Here is an 18,640-nt window from a genome sequence, read left to right as displayed (position 1 = left end):
GGGAGCTCCACAGGCTCTTTAATTCGCACCACAGGCTCCCTAATTCACACCGTTATCTCTTTCTGACCCCAGGGGAGGGGGCGGCCAGGGACCAGGTGCCGCTTCGGCCCGTTGCAGGGTCTGCGGGCTGTAGGGCCCCCCCTAGAGACCCCAGCCCAGCCAGGAACCACCAGCATCACCCGGGCCCGACGGGCCATCCCAGCTCCCTACTGGCCCTGCCCTGAGGGAACGAGCTTTGCCTGGTGCTAGCCCCATCATACCCTTTGCCAGCGCTTAGAGCAGCTTGCATAGCCTCTACTTCAGGTTACTGCTCTTGCTGTACCCAAGCTCAGGTCCCATTTCTTCCTCCCACCCTGAGGCACATAATGCTCAGCTGGGATTATTGCCCTCAAATTTGTTAATTTTACCAGGGATGCTACCCCCAGCCCAGAAGGCTCCCACAATAAATATACTGAGCAACACGTTGCCCTGTCAGCCACAACAGCGCCTGGTAAGTAGAAGAAGAGTCCTAGCACCCCTGCTGCTCCAAAGGAGGCCAGAATGTGCCCAGGCCCCTCCTCTTTGCACACACAAACAGATGCTCACACACAAATTTAATGAGGTTTTATTAAGGCTACAACATTTACACAGCACAGGCTCTACAGCAAAGAACAGAGGGAGGGAAGAGCCCCCAGCCCTGAGCAGAGAGTGGACGGTGTGTGAAGCAAGGACAGCACACCAGCAGGCTCCAGGAAGGCAGCTCCCAGCAGGCCACGATTCCAGGAGAGGAAGGAAGAAACTCAGGAGAAATCAGTACTTGGGACGTTTCACCTCAACCCTGGAAGAGAGAGAGGGGCAGGAGAGTGGTGAGGATGCAGGGCAGGCAGCTCCACCGCCCCCCATCCAGAGCTCAGCACTGACATCCACACTTTCACACCACAGAAGGTGGGGGGCCCAGCAGGGACCAATGTACTTACCCATCAGCCTCCAGCTTCTTCCTTTTCTCAATGATCTGCAGAGAAAGCACAAAGTCCTGTTACCCTCAGGGGATCTGGCTGCTCACAGCTAGCAGAGAGGCTGGAGGGTGCCAGATACACCTGGGGAGAGCTGCAGCCAGGCCAGAGCGAGCTGAGGTGATCTACAGCTGGGGAAGCTTGGCCTGTTCACCCTTTGCTCCTTTCTGGCCACCACAGACCATTTGTTCTCACCTTCCCCAGCCCACCCCATACTGCTCACCCTGGCAGGACAACCAGCTGGCAACCAGGGAGACACTAAACATGTCCTGTCCCCTACAATCCCCTTTGGATGGCTCCAAACTAATGGTTTTGGGCATATTCATCTGCAACACAGCCCAGAGCAAACAGCCTCAGTCTGGGGTTGCTCCCAGGACAAGGGTTCCAAACAGAGCTCCAGCCACCTCTTCAATACTGAAGCCCCAAGTATTTGGCTGATGCTCTTGCAAGGAGAAAATGCAGCTGGTAGAGAGCCAGCCCTGGTGCTCACACACCCACTGGCCATGCCAGGACAGGGCTGGGTGGCAGCTCCTGGCACAGCAGCCCCAGCCCAGCCGGGCACTCACCGCACTGATCTTCTTCCACTGCCGGTCCAGCTCCGCCTTGTCATTGGTCTCCTTGAAGCGGCGCGTCTTGCGCCCCTCAGACATCTTGATGCCGTACTGGAAGGCTGCCCTGGAGAAGGAGCAAGACATGGCTCAGCACTCACAGGGGATCCACAGCCTGCCACAGCAAGGGACACATCTCGCCAGCCATGAGCACATGCTCCAGAGCTGGCCTGAACCCCCAAAAGCAGTGCCCAGGCCCGAGTCCTCAAGAGTGACACTAAAAGCAAAACACCAGGCGGCCCAGGACCCACAGCTCCTCCTCAGGTTCTCACAACGGAGCCCCCAGCTTGCTTTAAGCTGCCCCAGCACCCAGGCTTGGCCAGCATGGCCATCCCACCCAGAACCCTCACTTGGCCCTTCCTGAGGGCTGCACTCACTTGGGCAGAGCCTCTTTGTTGTTCATGTACTCGCTGTACTCCTCCTGCGTGTCAAAGTCCCAGCGGCCCAGAGGCCCCTTCTTGTTACCCTGCAGGGAGAGAAAGACTCAGAGCAGCTCCTCAGTTGCTGGGAGGGCTTCTCACACAGCCCTGCACACCCAGCCACGAGGCTCCATGTCCCACCAGCCCCAGATCAATGGCCTTGGCTCCAGATCCCCTCCCCAAGAAGTTTCAGACAGATTTTGTGGAAGTCAGAACAGAGTAGCATGTCTGTCAACACCTCTGGGTCAAGTACCAGTGACACCTGTTTGCTCTCTGACACAACAGGGAGCAGATCAGCAAACCCCAAAGATCACTCAGCACCCAGCTCCAGTGCTGCTTTTTTGCCATGGCATCCTCTCAGCTGGCACTGGTGCCTACTTTGCCGGCTGCTCCTCAAGGCTGGTGCCAACATACCTGATCCATTTTGCTGTAGTCCACCTCCTCATCGCTGTCCACAGCCATATCATCCATTCTGGGGAGAAAAAAACAAGGAAAGGGTTCAGAGTGGGTCCATGAGATGGATCAGGACCTTGGAGCTGGTGGGAGTCATGTCTCATGGCCTCAGACCAAACACACTCAGTTCCTGGGGCAGAGGGAATGGCCCCAGCTGCAAGCCCTGCAGGTGACCTGTACCACAGGGCATCCAAGGTTGGAAATGCTTCCAGGATGACTCTGCAGGCTGAAAGATGTTCCCACTGAGGGAGGCCAGAGCTTCACAACCACATGGATTAACTGGGAATGCAGCCTCCCCCTGGCTCTGAGGGGCAGCAGGCTCCAGGCAGCCACCCACAGCAGAGAGCAGCTAAGTAGGGCCACGGGCTTGGGATGGTTTTCCCAGTCAGCTGTTGGAACAGACAAGGCCAGGCCTGCTCCCCAACAAGCAGTGGGGCTGATGTTCAAGTTCTTACTGCCAGAGAACAGCAGCCCCTTGGCACAGTCTGCTCCCACCCCACAGCTTCCCACTGCTCCTTACGTGGCAGGGTAGCACTCAGCATAGCTGTTGGACATGCCAAAAAAGTCTCCCAGCTGCTTCTTGTCTTCTGGCTTCTTCAAAGTGGCAGCAGTTAAGGAAAGCACCACATGAGCTGAGCCTTATAGCTGCAGGCTGGGCTCAGCCAGCTGAAAAGCCCCTCCTGCCCCAACACAATCAGACCAGGGGGTGCAGAGCTTTTGTTTGGTGTGGGAGAAGCATTTCCCTGCTACCAGGTGAGGCAGGACAGCCCCCCAGATGTGCTTGTGCCTGCAAGGGCAGCACAGCCCCACAGCCAGTCAGGCTCACAGACAGTAAAGGATATGCCTCTGTTCCCTCCCAGCCAGCAGCTCCAGCAAACTTCTCATTGATGGACTTGATGAGCTCCTTGGCTGAGCCAGGTCCTGGGGTAAGAAAGCAGCAGGTTACATTTGGGGGGGAGAACAGGTCACTGCAGAACACTAGGGCAGGGCAGAGTCCCTTTGGGACACAGTAACAGGCAGGATAAGCCGCCTCACATTAGGTACCAGAGGAGGAGCAAACCAATTTGGCATTGATGGGAGGGGCTGATCCTAGGAGACCTGGAATCTTTACAACGGTTTGTGTTGGAAGGATCTTGTTCCAACTCCCTGCCATGGCAGGAACACCTTTCACTATCCCAGGGTGCTCCAAGCCCTGTCCAACCTGGCCTTGACACTTCCAGGGATGGGGCAGGCACAGCTTCTCTGGGCAACCTGTGACAGGGCCTCCCCAAGCCCACAGGGAAGAATTCATTCCTAATATCTAATCTACATCTCTCCTCTTTTAGCTTGAAATCATTCCCCCTTGTCCCATCCCTCTCAGGTACCCACACTACCTGACTCACCTTTATCGATGTCTGTAGGCTGCAAAGAAGAGGGAGAGACAGTGTCAATCATACAGAGCTGAACAACAAGCCCAGCAGGCTGGTGCTAGGGCTGCCTCACTTGCTGAGGGACAGGACAAGCACCCAGCCAGCTCTGGGGACAGGAAGAGCTCAGCAGGAGCTGACGTTGGCACGTGCAGGGGCACAACCAGAGATACCCAGAGCCCCATAGTCCTTGTGAAGGACTGTCCCACCTGAGATCTGCCCTTTGTGGGATGTGGGAGATCTCAGGTGGGACAGCCCTACAAAAGGCAGATCTCAGGTGGGACAGTCCTTCACGAGCAGAGACTCACCTCATCATCAGCCTTGGGCTTCTCAAAGTAGCTGTGCCTCTTCTTCTCCTCCTCACGTTCCCGGTCCCGCTCCCGGTCCCTCTCGCGGTCCCGGTCCCGGTCTCGCTCCCGGTCTCGCTCCCGGTCCCGGTCACGCTCTCTCTCCCGGTACCTCTCCCGTTCCTTGTCCCGTGGCATCTTGGCAGTGGAGGGCACATAATCCCCGATGTCTTCAAAGATGCTAGAAGTGGAAAAGAGCCTAGAGTTACACGTGCTGCAGGAAGAGAGGCCATAACCACCTCCTTGTCACCTGGAGCACACAGGACCAGCACCAGGAGCTAAGGACACCAGATATGGAAGTGGTTTCCACATCTGGTATCACTGCACCTCTGCTCCCTTCTGCTGCAGGACCTGAGTTGTGTGGTCTAGGGCAACAGTGAGCCCTCACCTGCCTTAAGCCTGAAATCTAAACCAGAGCTTGACTCCAGCCTTGCCCTACAAACTGCAGCTACAGCAGATCCAAACTCAGCTCTTTCGAAATGTGGTGGGTCAAAAAGCCATTCCCTAAGGGACAGAGATATGACCCTATAGTCTGAGGGCAGAGAGGCACTTACTTCATATCAGCTTCAGGAGGCTTCTTCTCATCCAGCTTCCCTGCAAGGACACAACAGCAGTGAGAGGCAAATCATTCACTCTGCCCCCTGTGCTGCCCCCCTGTCCCTGTCTAGGTTCCAAGCTGCAGGAGGATATCACATCATACCCAGCCCCCCCAGGAAGCCATTGTGTCCCTCCCCAAGAGGAGGCATTTCCCCAAGGACCTGGGCCCTCACCAGGAAGAGCAAAGCACCATGAGGTACCCTCCCTCATAGCTCTAATTTCCCAGCAGCCTGTCCAATGTGCTCCTGCCTTCAGGACTCAGCACTTAGGAAATCACAGTTCTCCAATCCCACTGTCTCATGGCACTAAAATCCTATTACTTGGTTCCTTTCACCTCCTACCTTTGTCTTTCTTCTTGAGCTTCTTGTTGCGGGTGCCTTGTCTGAGATAGGAGAGGATCTGCGTGAGCTTGCTGATGACGATGTCGTTGGTGGTCAGCGTGGTCTGGGCCTGAAAGGGAAATCCACGAGGAAGCATCCTGCTCCCTTGACAGGGAAGCCCTCCCAGAACAACCTGCTCTGGCTAGCTCAGAGCAGTGAGGTGGAGCAGGGGCAGGCCAGCTGGGTACCTCCATGGTGGGGCAGTCAGCCTTGCTGCGGATCAGCGTGGTGGGGATGTCGGTGTCGGCATATTCATCGTCCAGATCCACCACGTAGGCCATCCTGCCCGGCAGGAACAGCTCGTTCCGCTCGTAAGTCTTGTTCTTGAACAGGATGCGGTAAATGTTGCGGCCTGGGCAGGAGGAAAAGCGTGGGAAAGCAGAGGACAAGCCCAAAGTGAACCCAAAGTATTTCTCAGCAATATGAGAATCACCTCCTAAGTACACACTTCCTTCCGTCCTCAAATTCAGGAATCTCCCCCTCCAATGGTTTTCATTCCTACATCCGCCCTCCAGGATTTCTCCCACATTCACAGCACAGACAAGGTGGGGAACAGTCACATCAACACAGTCTTACCCAGCCGGGTCTTAAATTCAATTTTGTTCTCAGGATCTTCATCTTTCCTAAACAGAAACAGAAACCAGAAGTATTAGAGCCAAGTGAATGGCTCCCTGCATCCTCCTCTCTGGCAAGCAGCTGCACTCAGCAATGCCAAATGCTCAACCACTCACTTAGTTTCTTTCTGGGGCTTCTCCATCATTTCCTCCTCTTCCTTCTCCTTGCTGGCAATCTCAGCCCGCACCTGGATGCGGAGTAAATCCACACATTGCAGATCAACCCATGCCATTGCTGCCCATCTGTGAGCCCCATCAGATCCCCAGCCCTGCAGCAACCCTTCCCAAAAAGGGAAATCCATACTGCCGGGACCAAGTAGTAACACCCACCCTGTGTGACTGTGGGAGAGGACAGGCCAAGAGCAGCACTGCAATATCTGCACTCACCTTCTGCAACAGAGCAAAGTCCAGACCCTTCACCAAGTGAGTGTGCTCCATGTCACCACCCAAGAACTTGGACTCCTGGATCAACTGTCTCCTCTTCTCTGCAGCAGATTTATCCCTGTGCAATGAGAACAGAGGCAGGTGAGGGCCAGCCCCCCCAGAGCAGCCTGGCCAGCCCAGGCCCCAGCACAGCCCACGTACGCCTCAGCCGTGGGCCCCACAGCCCTGTAGTTGGCAGTGGTGCTGATCAGCTCTGTCTCCTCGTAGTCCTTGTTCACTCCATCCCTCCTCTCCTTGGCTCGGTCCCGGTACTTCTCGGCCAGCTCCCTCTCGCGCTCGATCTCCTGCTGCCGCAGCTTGGCGTAGTAACTGCGGGTGGGACACAGCTCAGGGTTAACAGCGACCTGCTCACCGACCTGCTCACGTCTTTGGGGTCAGGTAGCAGCCCCTGAGGCCTCACACACACCCACTCTGCTCCCAATCCCTTCCCAGAAATGCACTACAGCACCATGGGACACAACAGGCCTGGCAGAAACTGCTGTACTGAGGAGCCCTGCTGTACTGAGGAGCCCCGTCCTCCCTTCCAAAGAGAAAGGGTCCAGTGCAGTCCTGCTGTGCAGGCATGTCCCATAGCACACAGGGATCAGTGCAAGGTCCCACCACTGCCTTGCTCTCCCAGACACCCACAGGGCCTCTCCTTCTTCTTCTGGAGGAGAAGCTTCATCCCCATGCTACTGCTGCCCTCCCACAGCTGTTCCCACAAGCAGTGACAGTTTCTCAGCCTGAGCTCTTCTCCAAAGCTCTTGAATAATCCACTCAAGGCCCTCTTTGGGAGCAGAGTAAATCAGAACTGCTTCCACAGGCAGGACATGATGGACAATGACAAGTCCTGCTGCATCTCTTTCCCCACTTACCTTTTCTTCTTCCTCCTGCGAGCAGCTGGATCTTCATCCTCATTGTACTCCCGGGGCATCCTGGAAAAGAGTGAAAAAACCACAGTACAGTCTGTACAGTCTGCAGAGCCACATGGGTGACAGGTGGACAGAACAGTCCCTTAAACACAGCAGAGCACTGAGGTACTCAAAGATGGAACAGAACAGTCTCTCACCCTTAATTTCCCCCTAATTCTATACTGTCAGCAGGGAGAGGAAAGGAAAAGACTAATTTTCACTGAACCAAATCTGCCTCCTGCACAAAGTATCTTAACAGCCACAAAGCCTCACTCTTTCCTTTACAGCAGCCCTGACCCACCTGTTTCCCCACTTCCCACACTCACTGGCAAAAGCCCCTGTAGATATTTCCCTGCAGAGTGCAGGGAAGAGGGTCAGCTGGGCCCAGAGCCCCAGAGTGAAAGGGGGCATGGACTGTCCCACGTGAAACAGAGCGTTACTCACTCATGGTGGCGAGATTTGGAGGGTGGCGCTGATGTTGGCGCAGCCCGCGGGGTCATGAGAAGCTTTCTGAAGTCTTCATTGGTCAGCTTGGACCTGCAAGGGAGGGAAGGAACAGAAGCCATCACTCCCAAAGAGCTCTGGAGGAGGAGCAGGTCCTGTGTGACCGAGATGGGCACCAGGTACCCGTGGAGGGAGCCCAAAAGCTGGAGTGCACCAGTGACTTCCAGCTTCTCCATGGAATCAGCCTGGGGTCCCTCAGCGGGCTCCAGCCCCAGCCCAGTGCCCCAGGGCTGTACTCACTGGTGGAAGGAGTGCGAGTCGTCCACATCGTGGCCCTCGGGGGCCAGGGGGTTGGAGAACGGCTCATCTGGAAGACAGGAGAGAGAGAGCTCAGGCACTGCCTGCACAGCTTCACACCCTCTCAGGAGCTACGAAGGGAACAGCGTCCACCTGTGGCTCCGAGCTGGATCCCAGCCCGAGTCACCCGGGCCGGCCTCACCTGCCTGCACAGGACACAGCGCCACTGCCAGACCCTCCGCCCCAAGCCCCGCGACTCTGTGCCTTCTAGGGGGTGTCTAAGGGCCCCCCCCGAAAGTGTCCCGTCCCCCGCACCCGGGACTGCCCTGCATCCTCTCAAGGGCCCGAAACACTGGACGGCCCCACTCTCGGGGCGCCCCCGGTGTCAATCCCCTGGCCCAGCCCCACCGCACCCCCGCTTAGCTCCTCACAGCTGGGCAGCCGAAGGGTGCCGCGAGGTCCCGGCCCCGCGGGCTGTGGCCGCAGCCCGTCCCTCCGCAGAGCTGTCCCTCGCACCGGGCCGGGGATCCCGCGGGTCCCCAGCGCAGGCTGGGCCTACACCGCCCCCCACCGGCCAGCTGCCACCCGCCCCGCCACAAGCGCCGAGACGGCCCCGCGCGGGTCAAGTGTCGCGGCCCTGGGGGTGTTCGGGAATGCCCCGTGTGCCGTGTCCCTGTCCCCAGACTCACTGTCGCGGTCCGGCATCGCTGCGCTCCCAGCTCCGCTGCGCGGCCCTTCCGCTCTGAGCGGCCCTCCCAGCGCTCCCCGCGGCCGGCGCTCCCATTGGCGGGTGCGATCATGGCGAGCGCTCCCATTGGCGGGTGGGATCACAGAGGGCGCTTCCATTGGCGGGTGGGACTACGGCGGGCGTTCCCATTGATGGACGGGCCACAACGGGCGCTGCGATTGGCGGATGGCGCTGCGGTCCCACCCCCGCTGTTGTCCGGGCAGGGAAGATGGCGGCGGCCGCTGTGAAGAGCATCGGGGGCGGCCTGGGCGTGCGGCTGAGGGAGCTCCGCATCCACCTGTGCCAGCGCTCCTCCAGCAGCCGCGGTGTCAGGTCAGCGCGGGGATGGGCCGGGCCGGGGCCGGGGGTGCTCCTTCAGGAGAGCGAGACACCCCCGGCCTGAGCCACAGGGACCGCTCGTCCTTTCCCTCCGCAGGGAATTTATCGAGCAGCACTATGTGACCCTGAAGAAGGCAAATCCCGACTTCCCTATCCTGATCCGCGAGTGCTCCGGTATCCAGCCCAAGCTCTGGGCTCGGTACGGTAAGTAGGAGGTGCCCGCCGGGAAACACCACGGAAATACCAGGGCACGGTTGGGGTTGGAAGGGAGCTCTGGGACCGTCAGTACTTATGGGGAGGATCGAGGGAGGTGCGTGGGGAAAGGACAGGCACGGGAGAACGGGGATGGGGAGAATCACAGACTGTTTGGGTTAGAAGTGATTGTAAAGCTCCTCCACTGTCCCCTCCTGCCATGGCAGGGACAGCTTCCAGCGACCCGACCTGCTGCCAGCCCCTGGCCTGGACACTGCGGGGCTGGGCAGCCACAGCTGCTCTGAGCCAGGGCCTGCCACCCTCCAGCGAGGGATTGCACTGCGGGCTGCAGCACGGCTGTGCAGGGGCTCCAGGAGGAGGGTGGTGGAGAGGGAGCAGCTGCCCTCAGCACAGGCTCTGGGGTTACTGCAGGGGAGGCACAGCAGGGCCTTTCCAGCCTCTGGCTCATCTCCCACACCCGCCCCAGTCACTACACAGAAATGTGGCTGTTCCTCCTTTATTTTCACTGCCTTCTCAGTGAAACAGCAGGAAGGGAGCAGAAAAGCTCCTCTGGAAAGGATTTGTTTTCCTCAAAGGTCATCTGGGCAGGAAAAATTAATTTAGGACCTGTTGAAAAGATGCAGTGACTCTTTAAGCACAGACCAGGGGAGTCTCGTGTGTCTGGGTGGGACTGGCAGGGTAATGGAGCCCGGGGTCAGCCCAGGCCTGGGCAGCTGTAGGAACAGAGTTTTCAGGCTGCTTTCCTGAGGGGAGCACCTTGCTGGGATGAGGGTGAAGGCTACAGGGTTGCTCATGGATGTGTCTCTGCCCAGCCAGAGCTAACAAAAGGAGACTGGGAAAGATGTTGAGCTGCTTTGAGTTCTTCCCAAGGGAAAGGAGGAGAATAGGAAGGTGTAAATGTTAACTTGGGCAAGTGGAGGAACCCTGGGACGTGGTGATGGCAGCCTGGGCTGTGACATCAGTGCCTTGCACCAGGAAAGGACCCACACACCTGCCCCCTCTCACCCTGCCTGTTTTCCCACAGAGTTTGGGAAGGAGAAGAGCATCCCCCTGAACAACCTGAGTGTGGATGAAGTGGGCAAGGCCCTGGAGAGCGTTGCGAAAGGCCACGCGTGACGGCAGACAGGAAGTACACACCTGCTGGAGACCTGACTGATTAATGTCAAAGATGTATCTTTAATTTATCAATTCATAAACACAATGTGCTTACCTTGAGCTTGGTGGTGGCTGAGAGCCCAAGGAATGGCTGATGCAGCCATTCAGCCCTCCCTGGCACAGGAGAGTCTGCCTGGGCTGCAGCTCAGCTCTGCCCCTGCTCCAGGCTCTGGGGGACACTGGGCTGGTGGCTACTGGGTGGTGACAAGGACCAGCCCTCCATGCAGCCAGCACGGGCACATCAGAGCCCTGAGCAGCCCTTGGGAAGCTGGGCACTGGGGTGAGCAGTTTATTCCTCCCCTGGCAGTTCAGCGGAGGGAAGGGAGAGGGCAAGGCCTAGGAGGAGGCAGCCAGTGTGGCCTGGCAGGCACTGGGGGCTCCTGGGGGCTGCCTGACCATGTCCAGCAGTGCCTGTGCCCGCTCCTGCAGCTCTGGGGTGCTCTGGTGCTGCTCCAGGGCCTGGTGCCCACCTTGTCTGGTGAAATCAGCAGCAGCCTGTGTGAGAAGAGAGGGTGAGAGCTGTCTGGGTGCTACAGCTGATCATCTCTGCCCCAGCCACCACATCCCAAGGAACAAGGCTGAAGGAATTCCCCAAAGCCCTCCCAGAGCTGCATTCCCAATCCAGGTAAATCCCACCATGCTGGTGGTTGGCTGGGAAGGACTTTAAAGCCCATCTCATTCCTATCCCCTGCCATGGGCAGGGACACCCTTCCACCAGGTGCTCCAGGCCTCACGAAGGCTGCCTGGCCTTGGACATCCAGAGATGGGGCAGCCACAGCTGGTCTGGGCACCTTGTGCCAGGGCCTGCCTACCTCACAGAGAATTCATTCCTGTGATCTCCAGTAAGTGGAGCAACCTCAGCAGGAGCAAGAGAAAACTTGGGGTAGAAACAACCTGCGTCAACACCAGTCCTTGCCAATAAGAAAGGAACTCTGCAGACCCAAGGGCTTCCACCCCCCCTGAGTATCACAGTGTCCCTTTGGGCAGGGGCCTGGCTCCTGGGGGTTGGAGGACAGCGTGGCAGTCACTGAGGGCATTGTGACTCAGATTGCAATAATCCCCCTCCACAACCACAACAACCCCCACAGTAATCATTCCCCACCCCCTTTACAATCCTGCCCCCTGAGCTCTCACCTCAGGGCAGTGCAGGAAGAGGAGGTGCAGCAGCTCCAGGCACTGCCCCACGGCCTCAGGGTCAGGCAGTGTGAGCAGGGGCAGGAGCTGGGCCAGGAGGGGCTGCTGGAGCAGCTGCTGGCACTGGAACTGTCCCTTCTCTGCCATGTTGCACAGCACAGTCAGGACCTGTGGGAGGGACAGGAGTGAGCAGTGAATGCTCCATGGGCACACTCCTGACAGGCTTGGGAGGGCTCCCAACCACTCCCCGTGTCATGGAGTTGTGGAATAGCTTGGGTAAGAAGGGGCCTTAAAGCTCATCCAGTCCAACCCCTGCCATGGCCAGGAACACCTCCCACTATCCCAGGCTGCTCTAAGCCCCTTCCCTTCTCTGGGCAACCTGTGCCAGGGCCTCACCACTCTAACAGGAAAGAGTTCTTCCCAATTTCCCATCTAACCCTGCCCTCTCAGTGTGAAACCATTCCCTGTTGTTTTGTCACTCATGCCCTTGCCCAAAGTCCCTCTCCACCTTTTTTCCTTGTCCTGCCAGGTGCTTGGTCACAGCCAAGTGCCCACCAAACCACTGGATTTGGGAAGCCTTCTCCACACCCACCCAAGGCACTGTTCATCCCTGTGCCAGGCAGACCCAGCCTTGCCACCCACTCCTGGCAGAGTCCCCAGTCTCCTAAAGCTTTGGGGTCTTTCAAAGCAAAGGCAGGAGCCAGGCCTGCTCTGAGGTGGCCCCAAGCTAACTTCTCCCTTGGGACCACTCTTCTGCTGGGACAGGGCTCTGCCAAGGACACACACAGCTGGAATGGCTTCAGGGGAGGTGGCTGGTGACTGCCACCACACGAGACCTTCTGCCCCATCCACACTTCAACTCCAGCACTGTCAGTGTGGGATTCATGTTCCTGAAACTCCAGCTCCCCCAGCACTCCCAATGCTTGGGGCAGGGTTTACCAGCACTGTGCCCATCTGTGAACACGTCAGGAGCTGCAGCAGGGCCGGCAGCAGGTCCAGGGAGAGCAGAGCAGAGCAGAAGGAGGGATCATCCGCTGGGTGGGCAGAGAAAGAATGTGTGAACAAAACCAGGGCAGTGCCAGCAGTGCCCAGCTGTGCCAGCAGCCGTGGGACACTGACCTGTGAGGTTGTTGAGCAGCCACAGGCACTCGTGGATGAGGAAGGGGTGCTGCTGCAGGAAGCACTGCAGGATGAGGAACACGGCGATGAGCAGGCGCCCGTCCTGGCCCTGGCAGCCTGTCTGTGCCAGCAGGTTACTGAGACACCGCAGCACGGGGCACACGAGCTGTGACACAGGCACACACGTGTGCTTTGGCTGAGCACTGTCCTCACAGCAAGCCTGAGAACAGCCAGCACCCTGCCCACCTCTCACCAGCTCCAGGCCTTCAGAAGCATCCTGGGGGATTTGGGCAGCCAAGTCGAGCAGGAGCGAGGTGAGCGTGGGTACGGCCCCCAGTGCCAGCAGCAGCTCGTTGTCTTTGTGCCTGCCAAAGGAGGGACAGTGCAGTGGCCTTGGAACTTGGAGAGGGGAAACTGCCACATCCCCTCACCAAACAACAGGGCCTGGAAATTCAGAGTGCTCTCCTGAACCACCACAGGGCTTATTTCATGTTGGAACAGCGGCTTCTTTTGCATTGGAATAGCAGATATTTTCCTGAACTTAAGAGAAAATTTAAAAGCCCATGAAGAACAGATTCACTGGAATTATCTGTGTGGGTCTGGGAACAACAGCCTTGACCCTTGAGTATCACTCATTCCCTGGCTCCAGTGGCAGGCAGGGATTGCTGGCACAGCCCAGATGGGTGGCACTGGGCCAGCCCCACAAGTGTGAGCATTCAGGGAGCTTGCCTTGGGAAGGGTGGGGGACAGCTCCAGGGAAGGGGAAGCAATTTGGGGGCATTTCAGAGGACTAGAAACAGCCTCCTCCAGGGTGGTAAAGAGGTTCATCCCTCTTTACCACCCTGTAAAAGAGCTCAGTGATCCTGGAAACTGCACATGTGCTCAGACAGGAGAGCTGGGACACCCAGGCTGGGTGGGGAATTCTTTCCCAAGGGAAAAGGGGAGCAATCCAGATTCCCTCACAGGACCATGAGCCTTCCTACCTCTGTTTGGCTGCCCCCAGGGAATTCAAAACAAGGAGAAAGCTGCATTTACCTACAAATGATGTAGTGGAGACACCAGGCAAACTCCACAGCTGCTCCCATGGCAGCCCTGAGGCCGGAGCAGACCAGCTGGAGCATGTGCTGGGGGAGAGCCGAGTCCAGGACCAGCCTGGGGACAGAGAGCAGAGTTAATGGAGGCACGGGCTGGAGCACAGGCAGGGCACCAACAGGGAGACACAAACCCTGAGCAGGGAGCTGCTGTACCCATCCTGGGGGCACAGGGTCCAAGCACACACCTGGAAGGGACTCTGAGCCAAGGGCTACAGCCTTGGGCTCTCCCTGTCCATGGCAGGGCCTGGGGACACTCGGGACACTGACTGGGGTCACATTATTGGCACTGGGGGCTGTCAAGCTGATCTTTCCCTCTGCAAGAGGAACACAGCCAGAATTCCCTGCAAGCCTTCCCTGCTCCATGCTGGCCTTTACTGAAATACCAGAGCTGTCTGCTCAGATGAGGCTGAAGGAAAGGAGCCAAGCCCTGCTCCCTGATCTGCATCAAAACTGGCACAGCTCTGGTAGGATGGTGCCCTGAATTATGAATGTCACTGGGATGGGGAAGGCCTCGTGTCCCCAGCACACAAATACCACTGGAGTCCCAGGGCCCGTCCTGGTGCAGGGTTCAGAGGCTCAGACTCACGGGATGATCTCTGTGGGTGCTTCCTTGGCCTGGAGGAGCTGTGAGAGGACATAGCCCACACCTTCCAGCACTGCCTCGTGAGGGGACTGCAACAAAGAGAACAGAGCTGATCCCTCCTGACAGAGCTGATCCCTCCTGACAGAGCCCCAGGCTGCCACCCAAACCCAGCTGAGTGGCACAGCCCCTCTGTGCTTGGAGAAGAGGGAGCACACAGGGGACCAGGAAGGACACAGGAACCTGTGGCCACACCAGAGCTGAGCTGTTCCCCTCCCCACATTCACTGGGCTTAGCCCAAACACAGCATAAGTCCTGCTTTGAGCATTTGGACCTGCAAACCACAGCCCTGCTGGACCCAGGCCAGGCAGAGGGGACAGAGCTCCCTGTGCTACAGACTGTACCAGGCAGCCACTGGATGGGGGGATCCAGCTGGAGAAGAGCCCAAGGTGCTGAGCTGAGCCCTGAGAATGAGCACAGGGAGCCCACAAGTGACCCTCAGGCTCATGGAACAGCTCTTTGCAGAGCTTCCCCTCTGGAAGGAGGGCTGGTTACTCAGGGCTGTCAGCCAGAAAAGTCCCTCCGGGGCACAGCAGAAATGTGGCTGAGCTGTTTCACCCACCTGGATGCAGGATGCCAGCACTGGAATAATGCCCTGAGGCAGCAGTTGCTTCCTCACAGCCTCACTTTCTACGATGAGGTTCCCCAGTGTGTACAAACACAGCTCCTGCAAGGACACAGCAGAGCAGGAGGTGACCCCTGGGCAGCCAGCACAGCCCCAGGTCCCACACACTGCCCTTGGAGGGGCAAACACAGATGGATGCTGCTGCACTCTCCAGCCACTCCACTCCCAGCTCAATCAGCTTCAGTTTGTTCTTTTTCTATCTGGCTGAAGCTGGGATCTGATCACTCCCACTGTGGAGGTTTTTCAGGGTGACATTTCCCTGAGCCCCCTCTGGCTCTCCTGGAGCCTGCCTGTGTGCTGCACTCCAATGGGATCAGCAGGGGGGTCACTGCCCACCTTGCTCCTTAGCTCTGAGCCTGTCTGCTTCTCCATGGAGCAGCTGGAAAACACCTGGCCATCCCAGAGCTACTCCAGCTGTTTGCTCCTTCCCAGATCAAGCTGCACAGCGTGGAGTCACAGGCACTCCATCTACTCTTATCCTTTCTTTCTTTTCCTTAATATATTAAGTGACATCTTTGTACTTTTATATTGTGTCATTTCTATAAATAACAACCAAAATGGCTACATACCTCCTTTCTACTGAAAACTGCTCTAAAACACACCTACCATATATATATATATATATATATATATATATACACACACACACATATATATGTACATAAACATGGGTCACTCAGTGTGGTTCCACTCTAATTCAACCCAAGGGATCTGTGACGAACAAGAACTCAGTTACCCCAGCTCAGGGCAGGTTGTAACACCTGGGCACTGGGAACAGTCCTGCTCCAGGGGCAAGGCTGTGATGCCAAAAGATTTTTGTTTCCAGAGGCTTCCAGAAGGCCCCTCCTGAGCAGCTCCCACGTGAGCCACGTGTGACCAGCAGAGGAGGTTAACACCAAGCACACAAAGGACTCCCAGGTGCACATGGACCTCACCGTGAGCTCCAGGCTGTGTCCTGACAGGTAGGTGAGCAGGTAGGAGGTGACAGGCAGGCACGCCTCGGCCACAGCAGGGACACTGGAGTGGGACAGCTCGTGCAGACATCGGGCAGCCTCCAGCTGCAGCTCAGCCAGGCTGCTGGTGAAGAGCCCGGTGAGCGTCCGGATGCTGCCGTCCAACCTGGGGACACAAAGGCTGCTGTCACCTCCCAGCTCAGCCACCCGAGCACCCGGGGCCCTCGGGACACGCCCCTGGTAAGAGGCACAGCAGGCCTGAGCTGACCTGACAAACTTCTGCTGAGTCTCCTCGTTCTGCAGAGCCCAGCGGAGGCGGCCGAGCCATCGCTTCCTGTCCTCCGAACCCCTCTGCACACCCCTGAGCAGCTCCAGAACCTGGCCAGGGAATTCAGAGGTGGTTGAGCTTCCAGCACTGCCAGCATTAAGATTTCACCCTGTTAATCCTCGAGGCAAAGGAGCCCAGGCCATGAAGGTGGGCACAAGGAGCCTTAACTGTGCCTGGCAGTGAACCAGAACCATTCCCAAACCCAGCCCTGCCCAGCCTCCTTCACATGCTGAGTCCGGGGAAGACCCCCAGGACCCCCACTTTCATGGAGAACATCAGCTTCTTCACCTCATCCTCTGACAGCGGGTCTGGCACCACATCTGCTCCATCCTGTGCCCCCTCCTGGGCGGCGCCGTCCTCCCGCAGGAGCCGCTTGCTGACCAGCTGCTCCTGCCGCCGGGCCCTCCTGAGAGCTGCAGGGCACGGCACCAGTCACACCTGCCCGGGCAGGACACCCCTCCAGCCCCCCAAGGGCATCACTCACTCCTCCCTTAATCCAGGGAGGAGCTGCCCTCTCCTCCCCTGCGAGCCTGGAAGGGATGCACGGGCAGGGCTGCCCTCGGAGCTGGGAACACAAAGTGTGAAGGCACTGCTGGGATAATGGGCAGGAACACGGGGCCAGCTAGAGGGACCTGAGGCTGGATTTCACACAGGATCAGAACATCATTAAAGTTGGAAATGACATGCAGGATCATAAACACCAGCCTTCAACTGAACACCACCATGGCCACTAAGCCATGCCCCAAGTGCCCCATCTATTTCTTTGGAAAGCACCTCCAGGAATGGTGACTCCACCTGTTCCAATGCCTGACCACCCTTCTGATGAAGAAATTTTCCTTAATATCCAACCTGACCCTCCGCAGCCCAGCCTGAGGCCGTTCCTCTCCTCCTGTCCCTGTTCCCTGGAGCACAGCCCGACCCCCCTGGCTGTCCCGTCCTGTCAGGAGCTGTGCAGAGCCACAAGGGCCCCCCAGAGCCTCCTTTGCTCCAGGCTAAGACCTAGGCGAGACCTTGGAAAACCCAGACAGTGGAAGGGGGGGGGCTGTGGAAGAAACGGGGAATTCATGGCAGAAACGGGGAATTCATGGCAGAAACCCCAAGGGTTAAAACCCGGAGCTGTAAAACGCTTCCCCGAGCGGGCGGCGGCGCCGCTCACCCCGCGCATCCCGCGGGGCGGGGATGGGGATGGCGATGGCAAGGGCAGAGCTGGGGGGTCCCTCCCACCCCCGGGGGACCCCGCACACTCCCGACTGTGCCCGCTGTCCCCGGCCGGACCTGCCTCTCGCTCCCGCCGCCGCACCCGCAGCTCCTCCGCGCTGCGCCCGCCGCGCCGGCCCCGCCGCCGGCCCCACATGGCGGAGCGGGAGGAGCGGGAGCAGGAGCAGGAGGAGGAGGAGGAGGAAAAGGCGGTCCTGAGGCGGTCCCGGGGCGGGGAAAACACGATCCCGGCCCTCCTTCGCAAGCGGAGCGTTCAGCCCGCTCTGGGCATGTGCTGCTGTGCCCCCGCAGGGATGGGATGGGATGGGATGGGATGGGATGGGATGGGATGGGATGGGATGGGATGGGATGGGATGGGATGGGATGGGATGGGATGGGATGGGATGGGCGCTGGTTGTGCTGAGGGCAAAAAAAGCCCCCAAAGATTCCCCAGAAATGCGGAACAGGGCGGCTCCCTGCCCAGGGACCTTCCGCCGGGGTGATGGGGACCGAGGGGCAGAGCAGCTCCCCAGCTCTGAGGTGTTTGGGGAATTTGCAGCTGGAGGGCAGAAATTGAAGGTACCAGCCCGGGCAGAGCTGCCGGGCTCGTCAGAAGGGGCCGGGAGGAGAGCTCAGAGGGCGGCTGTGACTTTTCCATCATCACTCAGCAGGAGTTTGATGGAATTCCAGACTCCTTTGGGTAGAAGAGACCTTAAAGCTCATCGAATTCCAACCCCTCCACCATGGTCAGGGACACTTTCCTCTGTTCCAGGCTGCTCCAAGCCCTGTCCAGCCTGGCCTTGGGCACTTACAGGGATTAGGCAGCCACAGCTTCTCTGGACAGCCTCTGCCAGGGGCTCCCACCCTCACAGGAAGAATTCCTTCCCAATATCCCATCCATCCCTGCCCTCTAGCAGTGGGAGCCATTCCCTGTGTCCTGTCACTCCATCCCTTATCCAAAGTCCCTCTCCTGGAGCCCCTTTAGACCCTGGCAGGGGCTCTGAGGTCTCCCCTGAGCCTCCCCCAGGCTGAAGAGCCCCATCTCCCAGCCTGTCTATACAGCAGATGCCGTGCCCAGCCCCTGGAGCATTTCTGTGGTCTCCTCTGGACTTGCTGCAGCAGCTCCGTGTCCTTCTTGTGCTGAAGAATTTCATGTAGCCCAAGGATGTAGAAGAGGAATAAGGAATTGCTGAGCACCTCTGCACAAGAGTCCCAGAGTGCAAGG

General features: G+C 58.2%; 3 protein-coding genes across 3 annotated transcripts; 1 reads left to right on the top strand and 2 right to left on the bottom strand.

Annotated features, from left to right (window-relative positions):
- Positions 1–588: 588 nt before the first annotated feature.
- On the bottom strand, positions 589–8,707 carry IK (IK cytokine). Its single transcript, XM_050979736.1, has 20 exons — positions 8,581–8,707; positions 7,895–7,961; positions 7,595–7,687; positions 7,115–7,174; positions 6,402–6,569; positions 6,204–6,318; positions 5,934–6,004; positions 5,779–5,825; positions 5,391–5,554; positions 5,164–5,272; positions 4,780–4,819; positions 4,187–4,406; positions 3,855–3,873; positions 3,316–3,393; positions 2,993–3,074; positions 2,434–2,491; positions 1,978–2,066; positions 1,559–1,667; positions 957–991; positions 589–817 (listed from the first exon to the last, which is right to left on the bottom strand). Exons 1-20 carry the CDS (start codon positions 8,594–8,596, stop codon positions 790–792), a joined length of 1,668 nt encoding a protein of 555 aa, XP_050835693.1. The 5' UTR covers positions 8,597–8,707; the 3' UTR covers positions 589–789.
- An 80-nt stretch (positions 8,708–8,787) lies between these two features.
- On the top strand, positions 8,788–10,385 carry NDUFA2 (NADH:ubiquinone oxidoreductase subunit A2). The gene is made up of 3 exons (XM_009091328.4): positions 8,788–8,951; positions 9,055–9,161; positions 10,195–10,385. The coding sequence occupies exons 1-3, from the start codon at positions 8,848–8,850 to the stop codon at positions 10,284–10,286; spliced, it is 303 nt and encodes a 100-aa protein (XP_009089576.1). The 5' UTR covers positions 8,788–8,847; the 3' UTR covers positions 10,287–10,385.
- On the bottom strand, positions 10,327–17,572 carry TMCO6 (transmembrane and coiled-coil domains 6). The gene is made up of 12 exons (XM_030229230.1): positions 17,494–17,572; positions 16,507–16,631; positions 16,159–16,268; positions 15,873–16,056; positions 14,875–14,979; positions 14,259–14,344; positions 13,614–13,730; positions 12,832–12,943; positions 12,579–12,744; positions 12,399–12,493; positions 11,460–11,627; positions 10,327–10,820 (listed from the first exon to the last, which is right to left on the bottom strand). Exons 1-12 carry the CDS (start codon positions 17,570–17,572, stop codon positions 10,662–10,664), a joined length of 1,506 nt encoding a protein of 501 aa, XP_030085090.1. The 3' UTR covers positions 10,327–10,661.
- Positions 17,573–18,640: the final 1,068 nt, after the last annotated feature.

This window comes from Serinus canaria, chromosome 13, assembly GCF_022539315.1.
Source record: "Serinus canaria isolate serCan28SL12 chromosome 13, serCan2020, whole genome shotgun sequence".
NCBI lineage: Eukaryota > Metazoa > Chordata > Aves > Passeriformes > Fringillidae > Serinus > Serinus canaria.
The sequence above is the reverse complement of the archived record's forward strand: the minus strand, read 5'-3'. Positions and strand labels throughout refer to the sequence as shown.